Source organism: Labrus bergylta, chromosome 15 (assembly GCF_963930695.1).
Source record: "Labrus bergylta chromosome 15, fLabBer1.1, whole genome shotgun sequence".
NCBI lineage: Eukaryota > Metazoa > Chordata > Actinopteri > Labriformes > Labridae > Labrus > Labrus bergylta.
In genome coordinates, this window is record NC_089209.1 from 1,042,839 (window position 1) to 1,065,230 (window position 22,392).

The 22,392-nt window shown below is 45.2% G+C and overlaps 1 protein-coding gene across 1 annotated transcript in view; it reads right to left on the minus strand.

Annotated features, from left to right (window-relative positions):
* Nucleotides 1-22,283, minus strand: part of LOC110002135 (rho guanine nucleotide exchange factor TIAM2) — a 33,058-nt gene extending 10,775 nt beyond the window's left edge. Inside the window, 14 exon segments of the mRNA XM_065963777.1 lie at nucleotides 2,771-2,928; nucleotides 2,931-2,958; nucleotides 5,617-5,651; nucleotides 6,217-6,465; nucleotides 6,561-6,650; nucleotides 6,767-6,842; nucleotides 6,923-6,988; nucleotides 11,260-11,406; nucleotides 11,503-11,688; nucleotides 14,324-14,548; nucleotides 16,319-16,494; nucleotides 17,029-17,509; nucleotides 18,869-20,011; nucleotides 22,152-22,283. Of these exon segments, the coding sequence (XP_065819849.1) occupies nucleotides 2,771-2,928; nucleotides 2,931-2,958; nucleotides 5,617-5,651; nucleotides 6,217-6,465; nucleotides 6,561-6,650; nucleotides 6,767-6,842; nucleotides 6,923-6,988; nucleotides 11,260-11,406; nucleotides 11,503-11,688; nucleotides 14,324-14,548; nucleotides 16,319-16,494; nucleotides 17,029-17,509; nucleotides 18,869-20,005 (3,054 nt within the window). The 5' untranslated portion in view covers nucleotides 20,006-20,011; nucleotides 22,152-22,283.
* Between the last annotated feature and the right edge of the window lie 109 nt (nucleotides 22,284-22,392).

Below are 22,392 nucleotides of genomic sequence, written 5' to 3' on the forward strand. Positions count from 1 at the left end.
GCTCTGCATGGTTGCGATCTAAAGATGCATTTTCTGTACAGTTAAAATCCCCACCCAAGAATAAGAAATCCTCCGAGGCACAGCCATTTAAAACATGGTTAACTTTTTGTAAAAACAGCTTCCTCTCTGCACCGATTGTTGGAGCATACACATTGATAAAAACTGCAGTAAAAAGGTCGAACCGTGCTTTAATTAAAAGCAACCTCCCCTCGATAAAATGCTCGACCTCCAGTGAAACCGGAGTGAAAGACTTGGAGAGGAGAAAGCCAACTCCTCCACTAAGAGAAGTGTTGTGACTTAAAATGACTTCCCCCTCCCACTCTCTCTCCTCCAGTCTGCCTCATTGGTGCTATCACTATGTGTCTCCTGGAAATAAAAAACATCAATATGTTTCATTTTGGCCGTTTCATATATAGCTGCTCTTTTTTTTTGACTCTCTGGCTCCATTTATATTCAAACTTCCCACTCTAAAATTATCCATAAGTGAGAAATTAAGAACAAAAATAAAAACCAATAAATTAATTAAAACACACATTGGAGCTCTTCCCGTCATCATTGTTCAGTTGTTTTCTAACTTTAGACACAAGTTTTTTAATCTAAAAAACCTCCTTGTTAGTGATGCCAGACTCCTCCTTTTGGCTCATGTGGAGTCTGGCCGAGGTATAAAACAAACTTAAAACTGGGAAATGCTCTTCAACTTTAACACCTTTAGCATTTTTGGTTTTTGCTAAAAACGACTGAATCATTTCTGCAGAGTAAAGTTTTTTCTGTTGACTGTTACTTATTTTAAATCCAGATATATCACTGCTATCAGAGACACAGTCATCACTTTCACTTTCCTCTGTCTGTCCCTGTCCCCCTACTGTCTGTCTGTCCTCCTCCTCCTCCACTTTGCTAGTCTTTGCCTCATACTTTGTGCCTCTAGTTTTCCTTCTGCGTTTAGAAGCAGATTTGCCGCGCTCTGCGGTGCCGCTATCGGCCGCTCAGATGCCGCGGTCCGGGCCGCAGCGGATGAAGTCTCAGGCCAGGGGCCTCCCGCCACTCCGCTGCAACCGGCGGAGCAGCGGAAAGCCCCGACACAGGGCCGGGCGTCACCCCACGGCCAGGCGGAGAGCCGGATCCCCTTGTCTCGGACAGGCCTTCACGGTGTGTCCCTCCTCACCACAACCAAAACACTTCATAGCCGACGAGGTGGCAAATATCACGTAGTCATAATCATCTACTTTAACATGGAAGCGGAGGTTGAGGTTAAGTATCATAAACAGTTGTCTCCGGGTGAGACACCACGTGTTTCAGCAGATCTACATCCAGACAGAATCTTTTTTATGGGGGACACCACCTTCCCATGTCTGGAGAGCTCTCTGCTAAGAGAACTCGTCGGTTATGAACGGAGGGACATTGGACAGGATGACTCTGGTGGAAGGCTGTGTCAGTGGAGTCACCTGTACAAACATTTGGTTCACCGTGATGCCCGTCTCAACGACTCGGTTCACCTTCTCCACCTGATCCAGGAAGATGACCACGGCGCTGTTCATCCGAGCGGGCCGACCTCACGCTGCTGTGCCCGACCTTCTCCCCACCGCAAGCCCAATCTCCTCCACGCTGCAACGGAAAGCTGCCATTCATTTTAATGCATGCTTTCTCGTGAGGTGGCCGAAGGTGACTCCATTTACCATGACGTCTGAAGACGCCGACCGGAGAGACACCGGCAGGAGAGAAAACAAGAGAGAGAGACAGAGACAGAGACAGAGAGAGAGAGAGAAAGAGAGAGACAGAGAGAGAGAGAGAAAGACAGAGACAGAGAGAGAGAGACAGAGAGAGAGACAGAGAGAAAGAGAGACAGAGAGAGAGAGAGAGAGAGAGAGAGAAAGACAGAGAGAGAGAGAGAGAGAGAGAGAGAGAGAGAGAGAGACAGAGAGAGAGAGGAGAGAGAGAGAGAGAGAGAGAGAGAGAGAAAGACAGAGACAGAGAGAGAGAGAGAGAGAGAGAGAGAGAGAGACAGAGAGAGAGAGACAGACAGAGAAAGAGAGAGACAGAGACAGAGACAGAGACAGAGACAGAGACAGAGAGACAGAGAGAGAGACAGAGAGAGAGACAGAGAGAGAGAGAGAGAGAGAGAGAGAGACAGAGAGAAAGAGAGAGGAGAGAGAGAGAGAGAGAGAGAGACAGAGACAGAGAGAGAGAGAGAGAGACAGAGAGAGAGACAGAGAGAGAAGACAGAGAGAGAGAGAGAGAGAGAGAGAGAGAGAGAGACAGAGAGAAAGAGAGAGAGAGAGAGAGAGAGAGAGAGAGAGAGACAGAGACAGAGAGAGAGAGACACAGAGACAGAGAGAAAATGTCCTCCTTCTAACTTTAGATTCTGCTCCTGAATGCTCTGGATTTGTTTGGACCAGAGAAGGTAGGCGCTTTTAAGACCCCCCCCACACGGCCTGCGTTTTGGACGCCCCTCGGTTTGTCAGATATGAGAGCAGTTATCAGGTCAACAGGTGTTGCAGTGATGGAAGCGGGCAAGAGAAGTGGTTCAGATAGAAGTGATTGTACCCGACCTAAAAAGCCTCTGCATGTTTCTAATAAGCTCCACGAGCAGAAACGTGCTCAAACTAGGATCAATATTGGAGATGCTTTTGAAAAATGTTTAGAATTTAGACTGCAGTACCCATTTTAACCACTAGGGGTCAGAGTTACATATTGAGTTATCACTTGAAAACCAGCTTTCTTATGAATAACAAAATAAGTTGTAACAACATCAGTAGATTTTATTTCTTCTGACCTTGACGTAGGACTTCTCCGTGTCCACCAGCTCCTGGACGACTTTACGAAGGCGCTGACACACACTCAGGTGGGCGGGGCTCGGAGGCTGAAGACCCGCCTCTCTGCTGTACGGGTTCTTGGGAACATCCGCCTCCGCTGCTCGGCATTCTGGAAAGTCTGGTATAGAGAGTAGACCCGCTCCACGTTCTGAAAAACACAAAAAAACTAAATTCAGTCTTTTTTTCTGGACATTTAGAGGATTTTAAAAAATGAAACAGAAGCGTTCTCGACCCTGAGAGAGGACGAGGAGGAAACCAGCCGGCCGCCTCGTTCATCATCATAATCTGCGCTGTCATTCTCTAATAAACTGCTGACAGGCTGATAAATTCAGCGTGCCTGCAGCAGACTCTCAGCGTTTAAAAAACAGACCACAACACTTCAGTTTCTACTCTTTAACTCTCGGGACAGACGACTCCTGAGACTTTAGATCACACACCGCCTTCAAAATGAAACAGCCGGAGTAGAACTGTGTTTCTAAAAACACAGCTCAAAACTGACACGAGCGACTATAGAAAATGGGTCATTGAATGCAACATTTCAGCAGGTGGGAACATCACTGATCCTCTAGAAAAAATAAGATGAATTCACCTCGAGCGATTTTGAGACCAAGCCTGCTTTCACCCCTCCCCCCCCCCCTTCAGTCTGACAGGGGACAGTCTCTGCTGTGAGGTGCATCATGTGTGAACAACCAGATCTTATTTTCTTATTTTAAGAGGGAAAGAAGATGAGGGGAAGAGGAAGGAAGGAGAGGAGATAAAGCGAAGAGGAGAGGAAAGGAGACCAGAGGAAGGTGATAGGAAAGAAGTAAAGGAGATGAGGGAAGAGAAAAGAAGGAGAGGAGATGAAGGGAAGAGGAATGAAGGGAAAAGGAGAGAAAGAAGGAAAGGAGATGACGACCTCAGTTCCTATTTTTCGACTTGATGACGTTATGATATTGAACTATGTGGGCGTACTGTACAGGTAGACTCATTGTCACCGCTCTGAAGGTGTCATTCACAAAGTCAAAGCTGCATTGTTTACATCCAGTCAGCGTAGAGGTTATTATTCACACACTGAACTCAGATGAACTGTTTCCTCACCGTGACGGTTTTATATTCTATCTGCTCGGATCAATCACAAACCTCTTAAAATCCTCCAGCTATGAAAACAACAAACCAACCAGCAGGACGAGGCGTTCAGGGGCCCTCCGACAGCTCAGACAGCACACCGCCTTCCTCCTGCGCTCCGACCTCCCCCGCCTCCTCTTCTCCTCCTCCTCCTCTCCAGGATCTCCCCGTCCTCCTCCAGCGGCAGCACCCAGCACAGAGCGCCCATCCCCAAGGAGAAGTGAGGAGGAGGAGGGGGGCCCTGCCGGGGTCAGAGGGCGCCTCCGGGGGCCGGTCAGGAACAACATCTAAAAGGTCTCCGTGATCCTGCTGCAGGACGCCATTAATCCTCCGTCAGACCGACTGACAAACACACACTCCTGCAGGAGTAAACCGGATTATCTGAGCCGACAGCCGGTCACATGACACGCACGCCGTCTGAGTTCAGGAAGCACGGGAGGAGTGAGGGGGAGGATCTCTGCAGGTGAGCTCACTGAACGACTGAAGCAACAACAACCACTGAGCCACAGCAGCACGTTCACATCTTTCTATTCAAACTTTTCAATTCTACAATTCACTTAGCAGACTCTTTTATCCAAGGCGACGTACATCAGAGAGTAAGTACAACACAAGCAAGGATCTAGAAAAAAGGGAACAATGTGAGTAAGAGCAAACGATCAGCTTTGAGTCTGATTGGACACACAGGTGCTGACAGGAAGTGACCAGAGGCAAAGCACAACATTGAGGGCAGTTCTTGAGAGCTCTAATCAGTATAGAAACCATCTTATAAGTCGTCGTTATCAAACAAAAACCATCGTCATTACCATCATCATCATCAATAATATGGAGACCATCATCATTAAGTTAGTAGGTATTCATAAAGAGCTGGGTCTTTAGCTTTTTCTTAAAGGTGCAGAGGGACTCTGGAGATCACATGGAGTTTGGAAGTTCATTCCACCACCAGGGGGCGACAGAGGAGAAGAGTCTAGTCAGAGACTTAGGACCCTGTTGTGAAGGTTGGATCAGACGCCTTTCATTGGCAGAGTGTAGTGGGGGGGAGGGAGTGTAGACCTGGATCAGAGAGTTAAAGTAAGGAGACGTTTTTGTTGCTGTTTTGTAAGTGAGCAGTAACTGGGAGCCAGTGTGAGGAGATGAACAGCGGAGTGACATGTGCTCTTTTAGGAAGGTTGAAGACCAGTCGTGCTGCTGCTTTTTGTATCATCTGCAGAGGTTTGATAGTGACTGTAGGAAGACCTGCCAGTAGAGAGTTGCAATAGTCAATGCGTGATATCACAAGAGCCTGTACCAGGAGCTGTGTAGCATGTAGCATGTAGCATGTTCTGACAGGTAAGGTCTGATCTTCCTGATGTTGTTCAGGGCAAATCAACATGACCGGGCAATTGAGGCTACTTGAACCTTTAAAAGTTAGCTGGTCATCAATCATGACACCCAGGTTCCTGCAGACTTTGTGGGCATGAGTTTGGTTGTTCCAAGCTGGATATTGATCTGTGGTTGCATAGAGGGACTGGCTGGGATGACAAGGAGCTCAGTCTTTGAAAGATTGAGTTGAAGGTGGCGTTCATTCATCCATTTAGAGATATCAGAAAGGCATGATGAGATTCTTATAGAGACTGTAACATCGTCTGGTGTGAATGACAGGAAGAGCTGGGTATCGTCAGCATAGCAGTGGTATGAGATGCTCTGTCAGACGCAGTTCGACTTGTTCAGACTTGTTTTCTGTTGCACGAGTCGGTTCTGAACATGTTTCACCTTTTTGTGACTCTTCTCCTCCCAGGAGGAGGGGCCAGTTTGAATGTTGTGTTTACAAGCTGTGATGAACATTTCTAAATCTCACCTGCAGCTCGGCGTCTTCAGACGGTCTGGATGAAACGTGGTCAGAAACAGGAAGCTGGCCGCCGTGTGGAGCGAAAAGAGAAGATGAAGAGTCTGTGAAATGAAGAAGGGTTGTTTTATATGTTTTAATGTCAGGACTCATAAAGTGAAGATCTTTGTTTCACATCAGGAACATCATGAACTAAACGCCGATCAAAATAAAAATAAAAAATATATCTACAAAAAAATGTACAAACACATATTCATGAAAAAACGATATCAAGTTTAAAAATAACACCAAGACCACAAACATTAACCTGACAAAATGTGCTAAAAGTATTAATTTTTCCACATTTTGGATAATATTTGATCCTTTTATTTTTAAGGTCAACAAAGAATTCTAGAATTTTCTCGTTTTTAAAGAAATACTTTAATAATAATTTCCTGCTTCAATTCAAAACTTTTTCAAATATTCCCGTTCATAAACCTGAATGAGTGTTTCCTGTCGTACCGTTGGTCCAGGTCTGGGGGTCAGTGTGGGCCGGGGGCAGGCCGGGGTCACCGGGGTCACCGGGGTCGGGCCAGACGGCGTCCGGCTCCTCGGGGTCGGGGGACTCATCCCTCCGGAGCAGCAGCTGGAGCCTCTGGTGGCTGAAGAGACTCTGCATCAGGTCCAGATCCAGACCGGACACGGAGAGCCCGTTCACAGCCAGGACCTCGTCGCCCGCCCTGAGGCCTGATGGGAAAAATGTTTTAAACGTTGAGCTGTCTGTCATTAAGGCTTTAAAGTTAAAACATGATCCAGGTTTAAAACAAATGTCTGTCTCTGACCTTCTCGTGCCGACAGTCCTCGCCGCTCCACCTCGCTCACGTAGATGTGACTCCTCCCCTCTCCGTCCACGTGACCTGTCACCGCGAAACCTGCAAACACAAAACATATGAAAACAAAGATTTATTATCTTCTGCAGAACAAAAAGAGAAAAACATCAACGACTTGAAACTTTCAAAACATCTGCTCGGGGTCACGGGGGTCTCACCGAAGTCGTCTGCGGCGTCGTGTCGAGAAACGCTCAGCGTGAAAACATCGAGGGGAGGAACGGGATCATCGCTCACCTGAACGAGAACACAGACGATCAGAGTTTAACAACACGACGAGTTAAAGTCTGATGTCACTGAACATGAAGGAGACTCACCTGCAGAGCTGCTGGACGGCCTGCAGAGGGCGCCGCCTCACTCTGATTGGACGCACAGTCGGCTGTCTGCATGAGGAAACACACACACACACACACACACACACACACACACACACACACACACACACACACACACACACACACAGACTGAGTATTATTACAGGTGAAGTTATGATCAGTTTCTTTTGAACGCGTCTCAAATCATTAAAAACTTTATTTAAACTGACTTTTGTTTTCTAGGAAAGGATAGAAGGAGAGGAAGGAACGAAAAGAGGAAAGGAGATGAGAGGAGGAAAGCAAGGAAGGAGTATGAGACCAGATAAGAGACTGAGATGAAAGGAGGTAGGGAAAAGAGACAAGGGGAAGAGGAGAGGAAATGAAGGGAAAAAGAGAGGAAAGGAGACGAGGGGAGGAGGAGAGGAAATGAAGGGAAGAGGAATGAAGGGAAGACGAGAGGAGAGGAAAGAAGGAAAGGAAATGAAGGGAAGAGGAAAGATGGAGAGGAGATGAAGAGAAGAGGAGATGAAAGAAGGAGAGGAGATGAAGGGAAGAGGAGGGGAACAGAGGAGAAGTAAGGAGAGAGGGAAAAGGAAACAAAAGAGGATTTAAATAAAACTGAATCTTCAGCAGGAGGACGTAAGACGAAACAGGAAGGAAGGAAGGAAGGAGGGTAGGAGGTTAAAAGAGGTGCAGATGAGAAGAAGGAAGGAAGGGGGGGTCATGTGACAGCGGGGGGAGAGGAGGTGGGAGGAGAGGAGGTGGGAGGAGTCATTTAGAGGCTCTTCAGAGGGATTAACAGAGAGGGACAAAGGAATTCTGGGAGAAGAAAAGACTCAGAGCTTTTAATCCTCCTCCCCCTCTCCTCCTTCTCCTCCTCCCCCTCTCCTCCTCCTCCTCCCCCTCTCCTCCTTCTCCTCCTCCCCCTCTCCTCCTCCTCCTCCCCCTCTCCTCCTTCTCCTCCTCCCCCTCTCCTCCTCCTCCTCCCCCTCTCCTCCTCCTCCTCCTCCTCCCCCTCTGTTTGTCCACAGATCAGCAGGTTGCTATGAAACATCTCTCCTCCTCCTCCTCCTCCCCCTCTCCTCCTCCTCCCCCTCTCCTCCTTCTCCTCCTCCCCCTCTCCTCCTCCTCCCCCTCTCCTCCTTCTCCTCCTCCCCCTCTCCTCCTCCTCCTCCTCCTCCTCCCCCTCTGTTTGTCCACAGATCAGCAGGTTGCTATGAAACATCTGTCCTCCTCCTCCCCCTCTCCTCCTTCTCCTCCTCCCCCTCTCCTCCTCCTCCTCCCCCTCTCCTCCTCCTCCTCCTCCTCCCCCTCTGTTTGTCCACAGATCAGCAGGTTGCTGAAACATCTGTCCTCCTCCTCCTCGGGGGGTCAGGAGAGGCGACAGGTGGCAGCACACGGTGACAACACAAAGTGGCCGTTCTCACTTTAAAGTCTGATGGGATCTTTTGTTCCTTTGATCGGAACATTTTTGAGTTTGAGAGAGAGAAAGAGAGAGAGAGTGGGGAGTAACATGCAGGAAAGGAGCTACAGGTGGGATTCCAACCCGGGCCGCCTGCTTGGAGACAATAGCCTCTGGGGTCCTCAAACTAACCATCAGCAGGAGCTCCTCTTATCAGGGTCTCCTGGTTCTTCCTCACACATGGACTATTCTGTTATTTATTGTTTAATAACTCAAACTCTCCGGGTAAATAAAGCCACGTTCACTTCCTGTTGCGTCCTTCCTTTTATATACATTAAATAGTTTGTAGTTCCAGTCGACACCGAAAAACAGATCGTTCGCTCTCTGACACATGCTCTCTCACACACACACACACACACACACACACACACACACACACACACACACACACACACACACACACACACACACACACACACACACACACAGTAATGACTCAGGACAAACTATAAATACTCTCTCGGTCTATATTTACAGGAAATTAAACCCAGATGAGTCGAGGGACAAACAGACGACTTTGATTTAAACGAGCGGGTTGAGCCGAGCTGAAATTACAGGTTTGTGGAGACGCAGTCTGTGTAGAGTCTGAGGATCACAGACGGGCAGTAAACACATCATCATCATCATTAAACGTACACTTCCACACATCATCAGCATACAGAGTCAACCAGAACTCCTTATAAGGGCGTTCAGCTTTACTCAGTCAGCGTTTAAGTTATGAGCTTTAATCACTTTTTAATCCACATAAACATCAGAAACCATTAAGGACTACAGCGTTTCCTTTCTCCTGGCTTTGCAAACCAGCACAGGCGTTCAAACCCGACAGGTCCAAAGAATTTGTTCTGTTGTCAGGATTGCTCCGGACAGTGAAGATCAAACATCAGCTGGTCACCTCCTCAGACCACTGCTGCTTCTCCTTTTGTTTGAGCTCACGACTAGTTTTTTCAAAATGGTGGTCACAACAAAGTGATGAGCACGGTTTTGTTTTGGTCATGCTAACCCTGCCCCTGGCCCCTGATGTGGGCGGGTCTTTCTTGTAGACCAGCAGGGAGTCTGAGCTGCTCTGGTGCTGTTTGACTCCTGCAGACAGAACTCAGGGATTAAATCCACGAGTGTGTCAGACTTCAGATTCTCTGTGGCTCGAGGCCGAAAACTATGAAACGGATTCAGACCAGAGATAAATACTGCTGCGAGTCTATTTTTGACTGAGGTCGTCGCAAGCATGCGTCAAACTGCACAGAATAGATCGACCTGGATAGGAAGTTGGAGGTGAAGGTGTCGACAAACGCAGGAAACCAAAACCCATCATGAAGATCCACACTAATATAACTTTGAAATTAGATCCATTAAATGCCACAAAGATGCAAACGTCTTAAGAATCTGTGAGATGATTTAAAAAACAGCTGATTGGACGTTTAAAATCATCACAGGACTCTGGAGACAAACGTCTGCAAGCTGCAGCTGCATGGTTAACACTGGTTAACCCAAACCCCAACCAGATTTACCACAAACTTTGTGCCACATCATGTTTACCCGGAGAGGAGAAAAGAAACATGGACACACATTCAAAGAAAATAAAACGAGAGGCGTCGAGTAAATGAGTGGGAGAGAAGCCAGCAGAGAACATGAGGAGATGTGTAAAAACGTCTCTCTGTACAAACACAGAACCAAGAGTAAAGATTTATCCTCCTCCGGGCGCTCAGACTCTTAAAATAGCTCCATGTTTATCCAGAGGAGGGGGCCCCTTCAGGAGCAGTGCATGATGGGAACTCCAGCGAGTTAGAGCACCGAGGAGTTTCAGCAGAGACAGAAATCAAGAGAAGCCAAAACATCTGGCATCAAAAACACACACGACTGCAATGCGTCAGATCAGGATTTTTAGAGAGTACTGAACTGAAGAGTGAGCTGAGGCCGGACAGGAAACAAGGTGTGTCAGGTGATGTCACTGTTCAGCTACCAGGGCGCCGCACTCGAGGTCAGTTTGAACGGCAAGATTTAGAGTCTGAGAAAGAATCAGAAACAGTTTGAACCTCCAATCAGTGAACACTGAGAAGTATTGAGTATTGAAATCCATGCTAAACACGTGACCAAAAAAGCAAGATAGAAGCGAAATTCCCATCATTCTTTTTTTTCATCTCAAAAACATCATGTTCATCGTCGCTACTCTGTCATAAAATCTGTGCTGACTGTAAAACTGTTCTAAAAAACGATTCTACGGCAGCCCGAAGCAGACAAACATCCTCACGTCTCTTTTTTTCACTCCTTTATTCCTGTGATGACGAATCATTTCCAGTTGTTTCCTCAAGATCTCAACTTCTCTACGTCGTTATTTTGAGTTAATTACGCTGCTTTCCCCTGATAACGAGTACATTACTTTATTTTTTGAGAGAGCTTGACTTATTTCTGTCCTTCTGAGATAACATCTCTAGTTTTCCTGTAAGAACGAGTAATTTTCCAGTCGTTTTTTTTCCGAGATATTGACTAATTTACGTTATCTCAAGATAAATAAGCTGGTTTTTATGTGTTAAATAGCATTTAAAGGCGTTTTCTTGAGATCTCTGCATAGTTATCGTACCCTGAATATTAGCTGAAAACAAATTAACCTCAGTATCCCGTTAAATCAAGTGAGCAGCGCTGCCGTTTCTTTAATAAACTGTCTTGTTATGCAGATGATACTGTGGAGTATAATTCGAGTATCATTCCCTCCTCCTCATCCTCCACGTCATCCTATCTTTAAAATACTATAAATAAAAGACCTAACACCTGCTTAGGACTCAGTTTAAGACAAATTATGGAACTTAAATAGTTTTTAAATCTGCAGAAAGATGTTATAACGGCTGCAGTGCCCCGTCAGCAGTTTGTCAGTGTGTTGTATTACCTGGGACGTGGAGTGTCTGCTGTCTCTGCTGCGTCTGTTCGTTCCATCCAGAACCTTCAGAGAGGACGGCAGGCCCCGCCTCCTGCTGCCTCCTCCTGACAGAGACCTCCACCTCCTCCTCAACACCTCCTCATCTCGACTGCACACCTGAGGACAAAAACGAGAAGTCCAACATGATGACTCAAAAAGTGAAACAACTAGGACAGGGGTTTTTTCTTTTTTTAACAGGACAGGTTTTCTTACCAGGGCGTGGAATGACGACACAGAGAATACTCCCAGACGTCCCAGCATGCTCTTGGAGGGCCGGCTGGCCACGGCGAGGAGGCTCTTGGGGTTGGGGAGCTCGCCACCCTGCAGGCTGGACAGGTAACACCTCAACCGGAACAGATCCAGGTTCAGCTTCTCAAGGTTCTGCTCCCACTGCTGGATCTGTACAAACAGGGTCATAAAAACAAACTGAGATTATGATTAATCTCATGTTTGTCCCTTCAGGCTCTCCGTAGATAGTGGTCCTCAGTGTCTCCCTGTAGTCTCAGTGATGTAAAACAAGAACACTGCTGCATCTTTGAATGTCTCATTTCAATTCAACAAACTCTCAGACAGCTCAGCTGATTAGTCCAAAGTAATATCCACCTTATGACATCACACATTGACCTTATGACATCACACATTGACCTTTGTTACCATTACTTTGAGCTGTTTGACCTCACTTTATCATGATTAACTATTGAAATTTTGTGATTATTCGGGGTTAGAAAATGTAATCGTTTGACAGCCCTACTCACATTCAATCCATCTGACTGATCTTGTATTTTTAAGAATAAATAGTGAACTTGTTTGTGTGATTTAAAGGAACAGTCAGGGCTTGCTTGATATAAAGAGAGTTATTACGTTAAGACATTTAATTAGACTCAGATTGATTTCCTTTGTAACAGTGATGAACTCAACCGAGTCTTCAGACTTAGAAAATCTATAACACTAAAATCCACTGACTGAATGAGAGTAAAGTGGGACTGTGTGTGTGAGCAGCTGTTTAAACTCTCTCTGTGAAACTGATCCCAGCTCTGCTGTTTGAACTCCTCCGAGCGAAGATTAAAGGCTAATCTGCCCGCTCAGCATTCAATTAACCATCCAGAGACGAGGAGACAGAGAGAATAGACGAGACGATGGAGAGATTATAAAACATCAGCTCTATGAAACAGAGATGGAACAGTAAATAAAAAACAGTTTGTGTTCCCATTAGAACGCGCTGGTGTCTAGATTTGTATCGCACTTTGTGTGTTTTTATGAAGTCTGTCTCATGTCAAGTTTACTGAACTTGTAGTGGCGTGGGAAAAAGTCACAGAAGAAGAAAAAAAGAGAGGAGGGGATAGAGTTGTGCAACATCAAGACGTCCGACTATGTTTTATACTACATGACAACGTCTGCCCAGCGCCGGTCTGCCATTAGAGGGTGCTACAACAAGTCCCAAAGTCCAAGAAAATGCAAAGATGAATCTATTGACACTTATCGGCCCCTAAAGGGAAAGTAACCCACGCTTGTAAGAAAACGTCTTGTGCTCAAAAGAAATGTTCACAAGAGTTGAAAGTTTTACGTGTTCATGAGAAAGTTTTAAATTAAACAGGTACTGTAATGAGTCAAAGATATGAAATATAGAATTCAAACATCTGTCAGTTAGTTAAAGTTTGAGTGCCAACAAAGCTAGCTGCTAAAGTCCATCATGGAAGGAATTACAAAAAGAGCTGAAACTTAATGAACTTCTCTCGTTGGATGCTTTTAAGAGGAAGTTAAATGACCTGGGAGCGGACACATCTGGCTGTAGATGTTCTTCCTGATGTACTTGTGGATGATTTTTGACAAACATTTTGCTGTTCGGATTTGTTATTTGTGTCTTTTAATGTCTAATTTATTTTGTATTTGAAAGATTGGATGCTCGTTGTCCGTGTTAACTCTGTTAATGTTTTGCTGCCTGTCTTGGCCAGGACACTCGAGATTTTTAATCTCAATGAGTTTCTTTCCTGGTTAAATAAAGGTTAAATAAAATAAAATATATATATATATATATATATATATATATAACAACAATAACAGATCTTATCGTCGTTATTTGAAGTTTCCTCCTGAAGGAAGCAACATAAATCCAATATTTAGATTCAGAGGATTCTGGGTAAATGGCAGTGAGTTTATCTTCTGCTGTTAAAGCCACCTATAGAATAATAAAATCCCTCTCTTCACACCACGGTTTGACTTTAGAGCTGCGAGTTTCACCACCTCAACATTTGCTTCATGATGTCACTCCAACAAGTCTCATCTGGATCCCTCGTCAGCGGGAAACCGTCCTGTTGTTTCAGGCTGCCGGTAACAGCCCCCGAACATCTGGAACTGATGTTAAAGTGGACTCCACGTGAGAGCGAGCGAGGACGTTTACTCCGCTCTGCAGCTGTCTGAACATCCTGAAGGCTGTTTGTTACATCATGAGCACCACATGACAGAGAGAGAGAGAGTTTCCTCAGACTCTCTGAGCTGCTGCTGTCTCTTTGTTTTTTGTCCTTTCTACAATTTGTTTCTATGAACTTTAAACTCCAGATGTTGTCTCATAAACTGAGCGTGTTCAAACTGATAAAGAAGATGTCAGGGCTTCACTCTCCTAAAAACATGAAGTGATCCTTCTGGGTAATCCATTCGGTCACCTCCTCATTTTATTTTATTTTATTTTATTTTATTTTATTTTATTTTATTTTATTATTTTTATTTTAATTTTTATTTTTTTTTAATTTTATTTTAATTTTATTTTTTTATTTTTTTATTTTTTTATTTTTTTATTTTTTTATTTTTATTTTATTTTACTTTTTTCTCTCTCTTATTTTATTGTTTTGATGTGTATGTATGTCTGTGTATTAATTTCTATATAACCATCTGAATGAAGCAACTCTTCAAAAATAAAAACAAAGTATAAAAAAAACAAAAAAACAAAAAATGAAACAATATTTGGACTTCTGTTTATGACTGATCCCCAATGACACCTTTTTTACCAATGCATCAGTAAACACCTGAACGCACTGACCTGGCTCTCCACGGCCTTCCTGTTCTTCTGCTCCTTGATGACGGACAGCTGCAGCTCGGCCATCTTCTTCATCTTCCCGTCCATGTCGATCTTGTGCAGCAGCGAGCGGCTCTGGCAGCGCAGGAGACGCAGCGTGTCCTCCTTTCCCTGACGCTTCGCCAGCAAGGAGGCGCTCGCCGAGTGGATCGCCGTCACCCAGTTCTCCAGGTCGGTCTGGTTGGTGGCCTGAAAGGAAGAAGAAGAAGAAGAAGAAGAAGAAGAAGAAGAAGAAGAAGAAGAAGAAGAGGAAAGGAGGTTCAGTCATTTTTAATAGTAACTGCATTCTTCGAGGAGCAGTATGTAACTCTGACCCCTAGTGTTTAAATTGGGTACTGCAGTCCAAATTCTAAACATTGCAGAGAATGAGAGATTTAAGGCCTAAACATGATCCCATGGAGGAGAGTGTTTCCTGACACTAACAGGTGTTTTTGTGAAGAAGGGAAACGTGTCGGGTCATCGTCGTTAAAAAGAGCATTTGTTGCAGTAATTAGCGGGGTGTCATGACTCCCATTAGCGGGCTTTCACCCTCCTCCACCCTCCATCTTCAGCCCCTTTCAGCTTCTGACAAAAGCTCCTCCACACCTCAGTATCACCCCCCTTTAGTGAGTCCTCAGGGATCCATGGAGACGAGGCCAGCGATGTGATTTGTGTGTCTGTAAACACACTCTACAGCTGAGTGGAGTGAGAGTTACTCAGGGAATAAAGAAGTGCTTTCTACGCTCGTTAAAAGTGTGAAGAAGAAGAAGAAGTGATAAATGCTCTCTTGTTGAGTCTCAGCGCTGACACAGGACGTGCTGCTGCTATGCATGGTCCTCTTTTCTGATCTCTGCTGCTTATTATGTCGGACATCACATTTGTTATTCCTTTAAAGCAGCTCATCCTGTTCTGGCATTTATTGGAGTTTAAAACAGATGCTAGAAAAGTAACTGCATTCTTCAAGTAGCAGTATGTAACTCTGACCCCTAGTGTTTAAAATGTGTACTGCAGTCTAAATTCTAAACATCATAGAGAGCTGTCCCCCCCCCTCCTCTCTAGAGTGGATGCTCACTCAGGTCACCATGTGGTGGACTCTGAAGCTTCAGTGTTTATCCAGCTCTGCATGGGTCTGTAAACCTTTCTGTGTTCTAACCTCTCTCCATTTTTCAAAAGCATCTCCAATATTGATCCTAGTTTGAGCACGTTTCTGCTCGTGGAGCTTATTAGAAACATGCAGAGGCTTTTTAGGTCGGGTACAATCACTTCTATCTGAACCACTTCTCTTGTTGCCCGCTTCCATCCTCGTTAAAAAAAGCAGAAATTTAGCCGAAAGCTTGACTCAACCATCGGCCCTGGAGAGTAAAGCCTGCAGCATCACACTCATAATCAAGTGAAATGGGATGCAGAGAAACTCTGGAGATGTGCTCGGGCTCTTTGTGGTGACTCTGATGGTTCTGTGCTGGAGAGCAACCACAACCAGCGTCCACAGAGTGTGACTGGGGGAAGAAACTCGGCCAGCAATCAAGAGTCAGACAATCAAAGTCAAATATAGAAGGAAAGGGGTGAGACCTGAAATAAGTCTCAACAGGCTGCAGAGTTAATCACACGAGTAAGACAGTGGAAATCACTGCAACAACTGTTGGTTTGACCTGATAACTGCTCTCATATCTGGCAAACCGAGGGGCATCCAAAACTTCTGTGTGGGGGCGTGTCTTAAAAGCGCCTACCTTCTCTGGTCAAAACAAATCCAGAGCATTCAGGACCAGAATCTAAACTTAGAAGGAGGACTCATAATAAAAAGCACTATATAAATCTAATTTCTTATTATTATATTATTATAATAAATCTTTAAAACACATATTTTCTCTGTTTTTTATTTTCAGACGGAGTTTAACACAGGTCATGTTTAGCCTAGCTTAGCATAAAGACTTAAGGGCAGCTGGAAGCAGTGCAGTGAGAGTGATGCTTTAGTCTTCTCACCTGGAAAAGGTAGACGTCTCCGTGTGCGTTGCTCAGACAGAAGACATGTTCCTTCTTCGGGTGTTCGGGGGCGGCCTGGACGATGCTGTCGTCGGCCAGCAGAGCGTATCGAGGAGACAGCTCCCGGTCAGCGCTGAGGGTTTTCCCGTACGTGTCATAAAACAGAAGAGTGCAACCTGAGGGAACATGATCATCTGTTAAAGCCTCTAATATACACTTCATTGATAAATTTGATGTTTTCTGGAGCCATATTTGGATGAGAAGGTGGAGATTAAATGTTCTAACTGAAAACTAAACAGCCGACTCCTGCCCAAACTCCTCCCCCTCTTTCTAGTCTATCTGACCCAAATGGGACCATAATTTACTAAATGGACATCATGCTGTGTTTAAGAAGACTTGAAACTAGAGATTGAAACCATAAAGCAATTTGAGAAATATTTACTGAGGGTATAAATCAACTATCATAGACTTCTATACAATCACTGCTTTTTAGAACCAGTGGAGTCGCCCCCTGTTGGACATTAAAAACAATGCAATGTAAATATGTATATGTCAAGTAGCATTGAAGATAGCTGTGTCATATGGTTAATCTTTTTGTATATCAAAATGTTTCAGGTTATACTTTTATTTAGTAATTCGTACTGTTGTAAGCTAAGGGTAACAAACATGCTTTTATTTTGGTAGAAAAAGAGGTTTAGAAGATTAGTTACCTTTTAGAGTGACCCAGTAGTGTCTCCACTTGCGGCGAGCTACCAGCTCCAGCTTCCTGTCCTTGTTGACGGCAACGAGAGCTTTAAAAGAGAGCCATCCGGCCCGTCTCACCACGCCCTGCTCCTTCTCAAACAGGACTTCCAGCTGCTCCCCCCCTCCGACCTCCACCTCCCCGTCCATCTCCTCCTCCCCCTCTTCTTCCTCTTCCTCCTCCCCCTCCCCCTCCCCCTCTGACGGCTCGGTCCGGTCAGCGGCGCTGCTGCAGCCTGTCTCCAGCTCCTGCATGAAGTTTTGGTAGACGTTCTGCCGCTGGGCGTCACTGCTCTGGATCTGGCTTCTGGAGGAGTGAACTGGTGGGAACTGGTTCTGGTTTTGGTTCAGAGAGTGGAGAGGGTTGCAGGACCACAGGGTGCTGCTACCTCCCAGCCCAGAGGCCAGCCCGCTTGTGAAAACATCACCGTTGTCACTGCCGTACGGCTCCTATGAAGGAATCAAACATTGTTGGTTTAAATAGTTTCATTACAAGATGAAATAAAGACGTGTCAGCATTTTTGTAGTTCCTCCTTTGGCCACTAGAACAATATTTCCCTCATCATTAATCACACTTTATGCATAAAAATAAGATTATGCTAAAGGCCAATAAAACAAGAATGTGAACAAGCATTGTTGTTGTAATTCATTAAGTGGCCAGTAGAAGGATATTATGACATAACATTTTTGTAAAAACCATTAAATGTATTAATTAATCAATAAACCTTTTTCTTAATGTGTATGAGAAGTGTTGTTGTAATTCAAACGTTTGCCACCAGAGGGACTCATAGTTGTCTATTTTTTTTGCATAAAATGTCAGGAATTATTAATGATTATCTTTCAAACTAAGCAGTGGTGTTGTAATTCCTCATGTGGCCAGTAGAGGGACATACAACTCTTCATTTTGTCGGCTGATCAAAATGTGCATACGCAGTGATGTTGTAATTAGCACTCCAAATCTTTTTAATCATAATTTAGGATAAACGTGAGGGATGTTAACGCACTGTTTTATAACTTTGTACAAGCAGTGTAACAACACAATTCACAACTTTCTTGCCCACATATGATAGATACTTCTTACTTCCTGCCTGGATATAAAAACATAATGTAACCGTAAAAAGCTTTTCTTCAGCTTTCCGTTGATACAAAGAAGGGGGTTGGGAACCATCGCTGTAGGGTGCTTTTAGTACATTTAATATTGTCAATCAATCAATTAGAAGTGCAATAATTCAGAGTTAACTCATATATGAACTTTTTTCTCCATGTAGTTTTACGGCAGAATGTGCCTGATCTCAGAGATGTTACAAATTAGCAATAAGAAGCTGTCTTTCAGACGTGTTTGTTTTATGTGACGGACATATCCTGATCAAGTAGAACTCAAAGACTCCTAACAGTGGTGCAGGAAGTCATCTAGAACCGCTTTATCATTATAAAAAGTCTCTCTGAGGTGAGGCATGCTTCTAGTGTACGTAGCGACTGCTGTCATCTGATACATATAGTTGAGTATCGTCTGCATAACGATGAACATTTCTTCATTATATTAGGAAGCATACTGTATATGTGGAGGCTGAACCAGGTTCACTGGTTTTTATTCTAGCACAGTTTCTAAAGGTTTAAATAATGATAATGTTATTTTAATAATAATAATTTATACTTTATTGATCCCGGGGGGGAATTTGTTTCTGTGTTCAAGAAACTTCTGAACTAACACCCACAGAGGAAATGTTCCCCCGAGAACAAATATTTCAAAGCTTTCATAAATATACAGATTTCCTCTCAGAAGATGTTAAAAATGTTGATGTTTCTCACCTGGATCCTCCTCTTCTTCCTGCTCAGACTTCCTGTCCAGTCGCTGAGTTGCCTGATTCGACTCTTCAGGAAGTCTTTGCGGCCGTTCCCGGAGGTGACGGAGGCGGCGGAGGTGCTGAGGGGGGCGGTCCTACGACAGGGAAGTGTCATGGAGGAGTAACACTTCTCCACGCCTTCTCCTCCTGACCTCTCCTCCTCCTGGATGACATCATCTAGCAGCACCGATGAGGAGGAGGCGGTCCTTTGCTGCTGCAGGGAGACGTCAGGTTGGGTGGGGAAAGTGGGCAGCGTGTTGTGGCTGGAGTAAATGTCGTCCACGCTGAAGTCCGTCAGGTCAGGCTGCAGGATCACAGAGTCCCCGATGCCGCTGTCCTCCGTCCGTCCGGAGGAGCAGGTGTTGTATCCCGTAGAGGAGGAGGGGAACTCGCTCGTCTCAGCGGCGGGGAAGAGGAGACTCGAGGTAAATCTGGGTGCTGAGAAAAAGGTGTTAAACCTGCCGTTAGAGGTGGCTTTCTCCTCTGCAGGTGCGGAAGAGAAGGCCGTGTATCCGCTGCTGTTCACCGCACTCATGAATACGTTGTCAGCGAGCTCACCGCCGCCGCCACTCCCCCACGGAGAGTCGTACCAGGAGCCGTCTGAGCTGAGTGAACTGCCCTTGCTGGTGCGGAGCGAGGCGTCACCGACTGGGGTCGCAGTCAAGGAGGTGGCGGCCAATCCGTTGAGTCCCTGTGTCTCCATGGCGACGACCCTGGTCTTGGTAAACTCCACCCTCATGCTGCCATCTTTGCTGAGCAGCACCTTCGGGCTGCCGCTGCCGCCGCTCTGTGAGGACGTGCACTCCCCACAAACTCTGTTACTTCCTCTTCCGTTCTCCAAGAATCCAAACTGACTCCTGAACCTCTGAGGAGATCCAGCTCCCAGTTTAGCTCCTCCTCTCGCCAAGTCTCTGGGGGTGTGGTCATAGTGCCAGGTGGTGTTCTGGTTCTGATAACTCCTCCCCCTGGACCTGCCTCCTCCCTGGTTGTTCCTCCACCAGCTACGAGCCGACGGCACCTCCTCCCTCTTTGAGGCGACGAGGAGCGAGCCGGGGGTTTTGGCAGGCGGGACGAAGCCGCTGTGACTGTCTGTGTTTCCCATCACTACCTGGAGGAGCATGAAGGACGATGACATCATCAACACGAGCCAGGCAGAGGCTATAAATTACAGAAAAACTACAAACGCTGCACATTGTCTGCCAGGAAATGTGAAGTCAGGCATGAAACACAAGTTTATACATGGCTGATTGATGTCTGTGCTGAGATTTTTCATGCCAGAAAAGGAAACACAAAGTCACTGCAACTGCTACTACAGCCACCATGTCTAAGTATTTTGCACCAAGTGATTAAAAAAAAACGACAAATGCAAACAAAAACACCTGAACCCAGGGCTGGATTTACCTCCTGGAGGGTCTCGGGCTGAAATGACCTGAAGGCCCCCCGGTGGCCCCACAGGACTCTTAAAGGCTTTCTATGTGATTTTTCGTCTACCCAGAAGAAATGTAGAAATCAAGTATCTCCTCTGAAAATAACTCTGTGAGTCATGACTGTCTACAATGGGTGTAACACCCGAGTCCCACTGTCTGTGATGTTTTCAGAGTTTTCAGAGTCCTATCTTCAGTTTGTTTACATCGCCAGGACGGCCGGCTGACTCCTCCCCTCGTGTATAAAAGTTGTTTAATTGAGGGACAAGAGAAAAGAAGAATAACATACTGTACTCACTGCTTAACTGTGTTTCTAGATCACGCTCATTTCAGGTAAATTTACATGCAGTGTGAAGATACCAGCATAATAAAGATCGCTAGCATTAGCATGCTAACACAACAATGCAGCGCGAGTTGTTTTGGTTTCATGCTGGAGCTCAAGGGCGACATCTGCTGGATCAAAAAATCACATATAAAGCCTTTAACTCTGCAGACTTGCTTTAATATTTTGTGTTTGCAGCATCCAGACAGGAAACTATCTCTCATCAGCTGAATCTGTTGACTGCTCTTTTTCTTCTTCAAATCCTTGAGCCTACATTACCCACAATTCAGCTACATTTGATTCAGAGACATGTGTTCTGATTGTAGCCGCTAACGTAGCCTGGAGTCTGTCAAAGTTTACCTGTGTGAGCTCACTGTGACCTCACTGCAGACAGGTGAGAGGGGAGAGCACATTAAGACCCTGAAATCATTAAACTGATGCTATTTAACCACAAAAACAAAACCTACAGACCTGCTGCTATAATGCTCCTGCTGCTACTTCATTTATGTGTGAACATGTTTTTTTATAAAAGAGAATATTTACATTGCTCAAAATAAAGAAACTTTTAATCCTCAAAAAAACATAAACACAAATCCTAAACAACAAATTACAACACGAGGGAAAGCCAATCCATCTAACCCTGACCCCTGACCTTTAAATGGAAATATCGTAAAACGTCAAATAAAAGCCCACCCAATTTGAATGCTCGGTCCCTTTACTCTCCAGGTGCTGCTGCATGTTGTCACATATTAAAGCTGGACTCCATTAGAGGCCTCGGTGCATTAAGTGTCCACAGAGACTGCAGATCGAAAATAAGGAGAAAAAGCAACACGACACGGGATGCTGGTAGGTCAGTGGTATGGAGGCTGTGGTCCTCCAGGCAGGCGGCCCGGGTTCGAATCTGACCTGTGGCTCCTTTCCCACAGGTCGATCCCCCTCTTTCTCTCTCCTCGGTATCCGACTCTATCCACTGTCCTCCTCTCTTTTTGGAGGCACAAAAAGCCCCCAAGAAGAGAGAATAATGCTCTGATGTGTGCAGGCCGTGAAGCAGGTCTGCACGCCCCCCTTTACAAAGCCGGATCAAGTTTAGTACTTTTACACCTTTTGTATCTTTTAAATCGTCGCTTAGCACATCTACCAACCCCTATGAGCCACAACAACAACAACCTCTCCTTTCTTGTGTTTCTGCTGCTAAGTACAAACATTCAAATAGTTTCCAGTGTCGGTCAAATCTAATAATGTTCCATCAGGTGTTTCCTCTCTGAAACAGTCAACATGAAGTCAAACTGCATCACGTGCAACAAATAACAAAACAATGTTTTACAAGTTTTTGTACCTTTTTTTAAAAGTCAGAATAAAGTGATTTACGATTAAAGATAAATGTTAAAATTGCAGCAAGAGAAGTTAAAAATTTTACATGAATAAACAAAAACAAAATGGAGATTCATTTGCATAAATTAAAAAAAGTTTGAGTGAAGTCAAAATGAGTGAGTCTTTTTTACCGTTTTATAGTTTTCATAAACAGAAACTCTGCGTCTCCTTCATACTCCGTCCTCTGCCTCCTCTCTCTCTCTCTCTACTAAAGCTCGCTCTGTCGCCTCCAGCTGCCCTCCCTCGCTCTCTCTCTCTCCCTGTCTTTGTCTATGTCGCTCGCCCCCTCTCTTTACACACACTCGTGTGTTGGGGGAGAACAGAGGGAGGGAGGGGCTTCAGCAGCACACAGACTTGTCTTTTGTATACCTC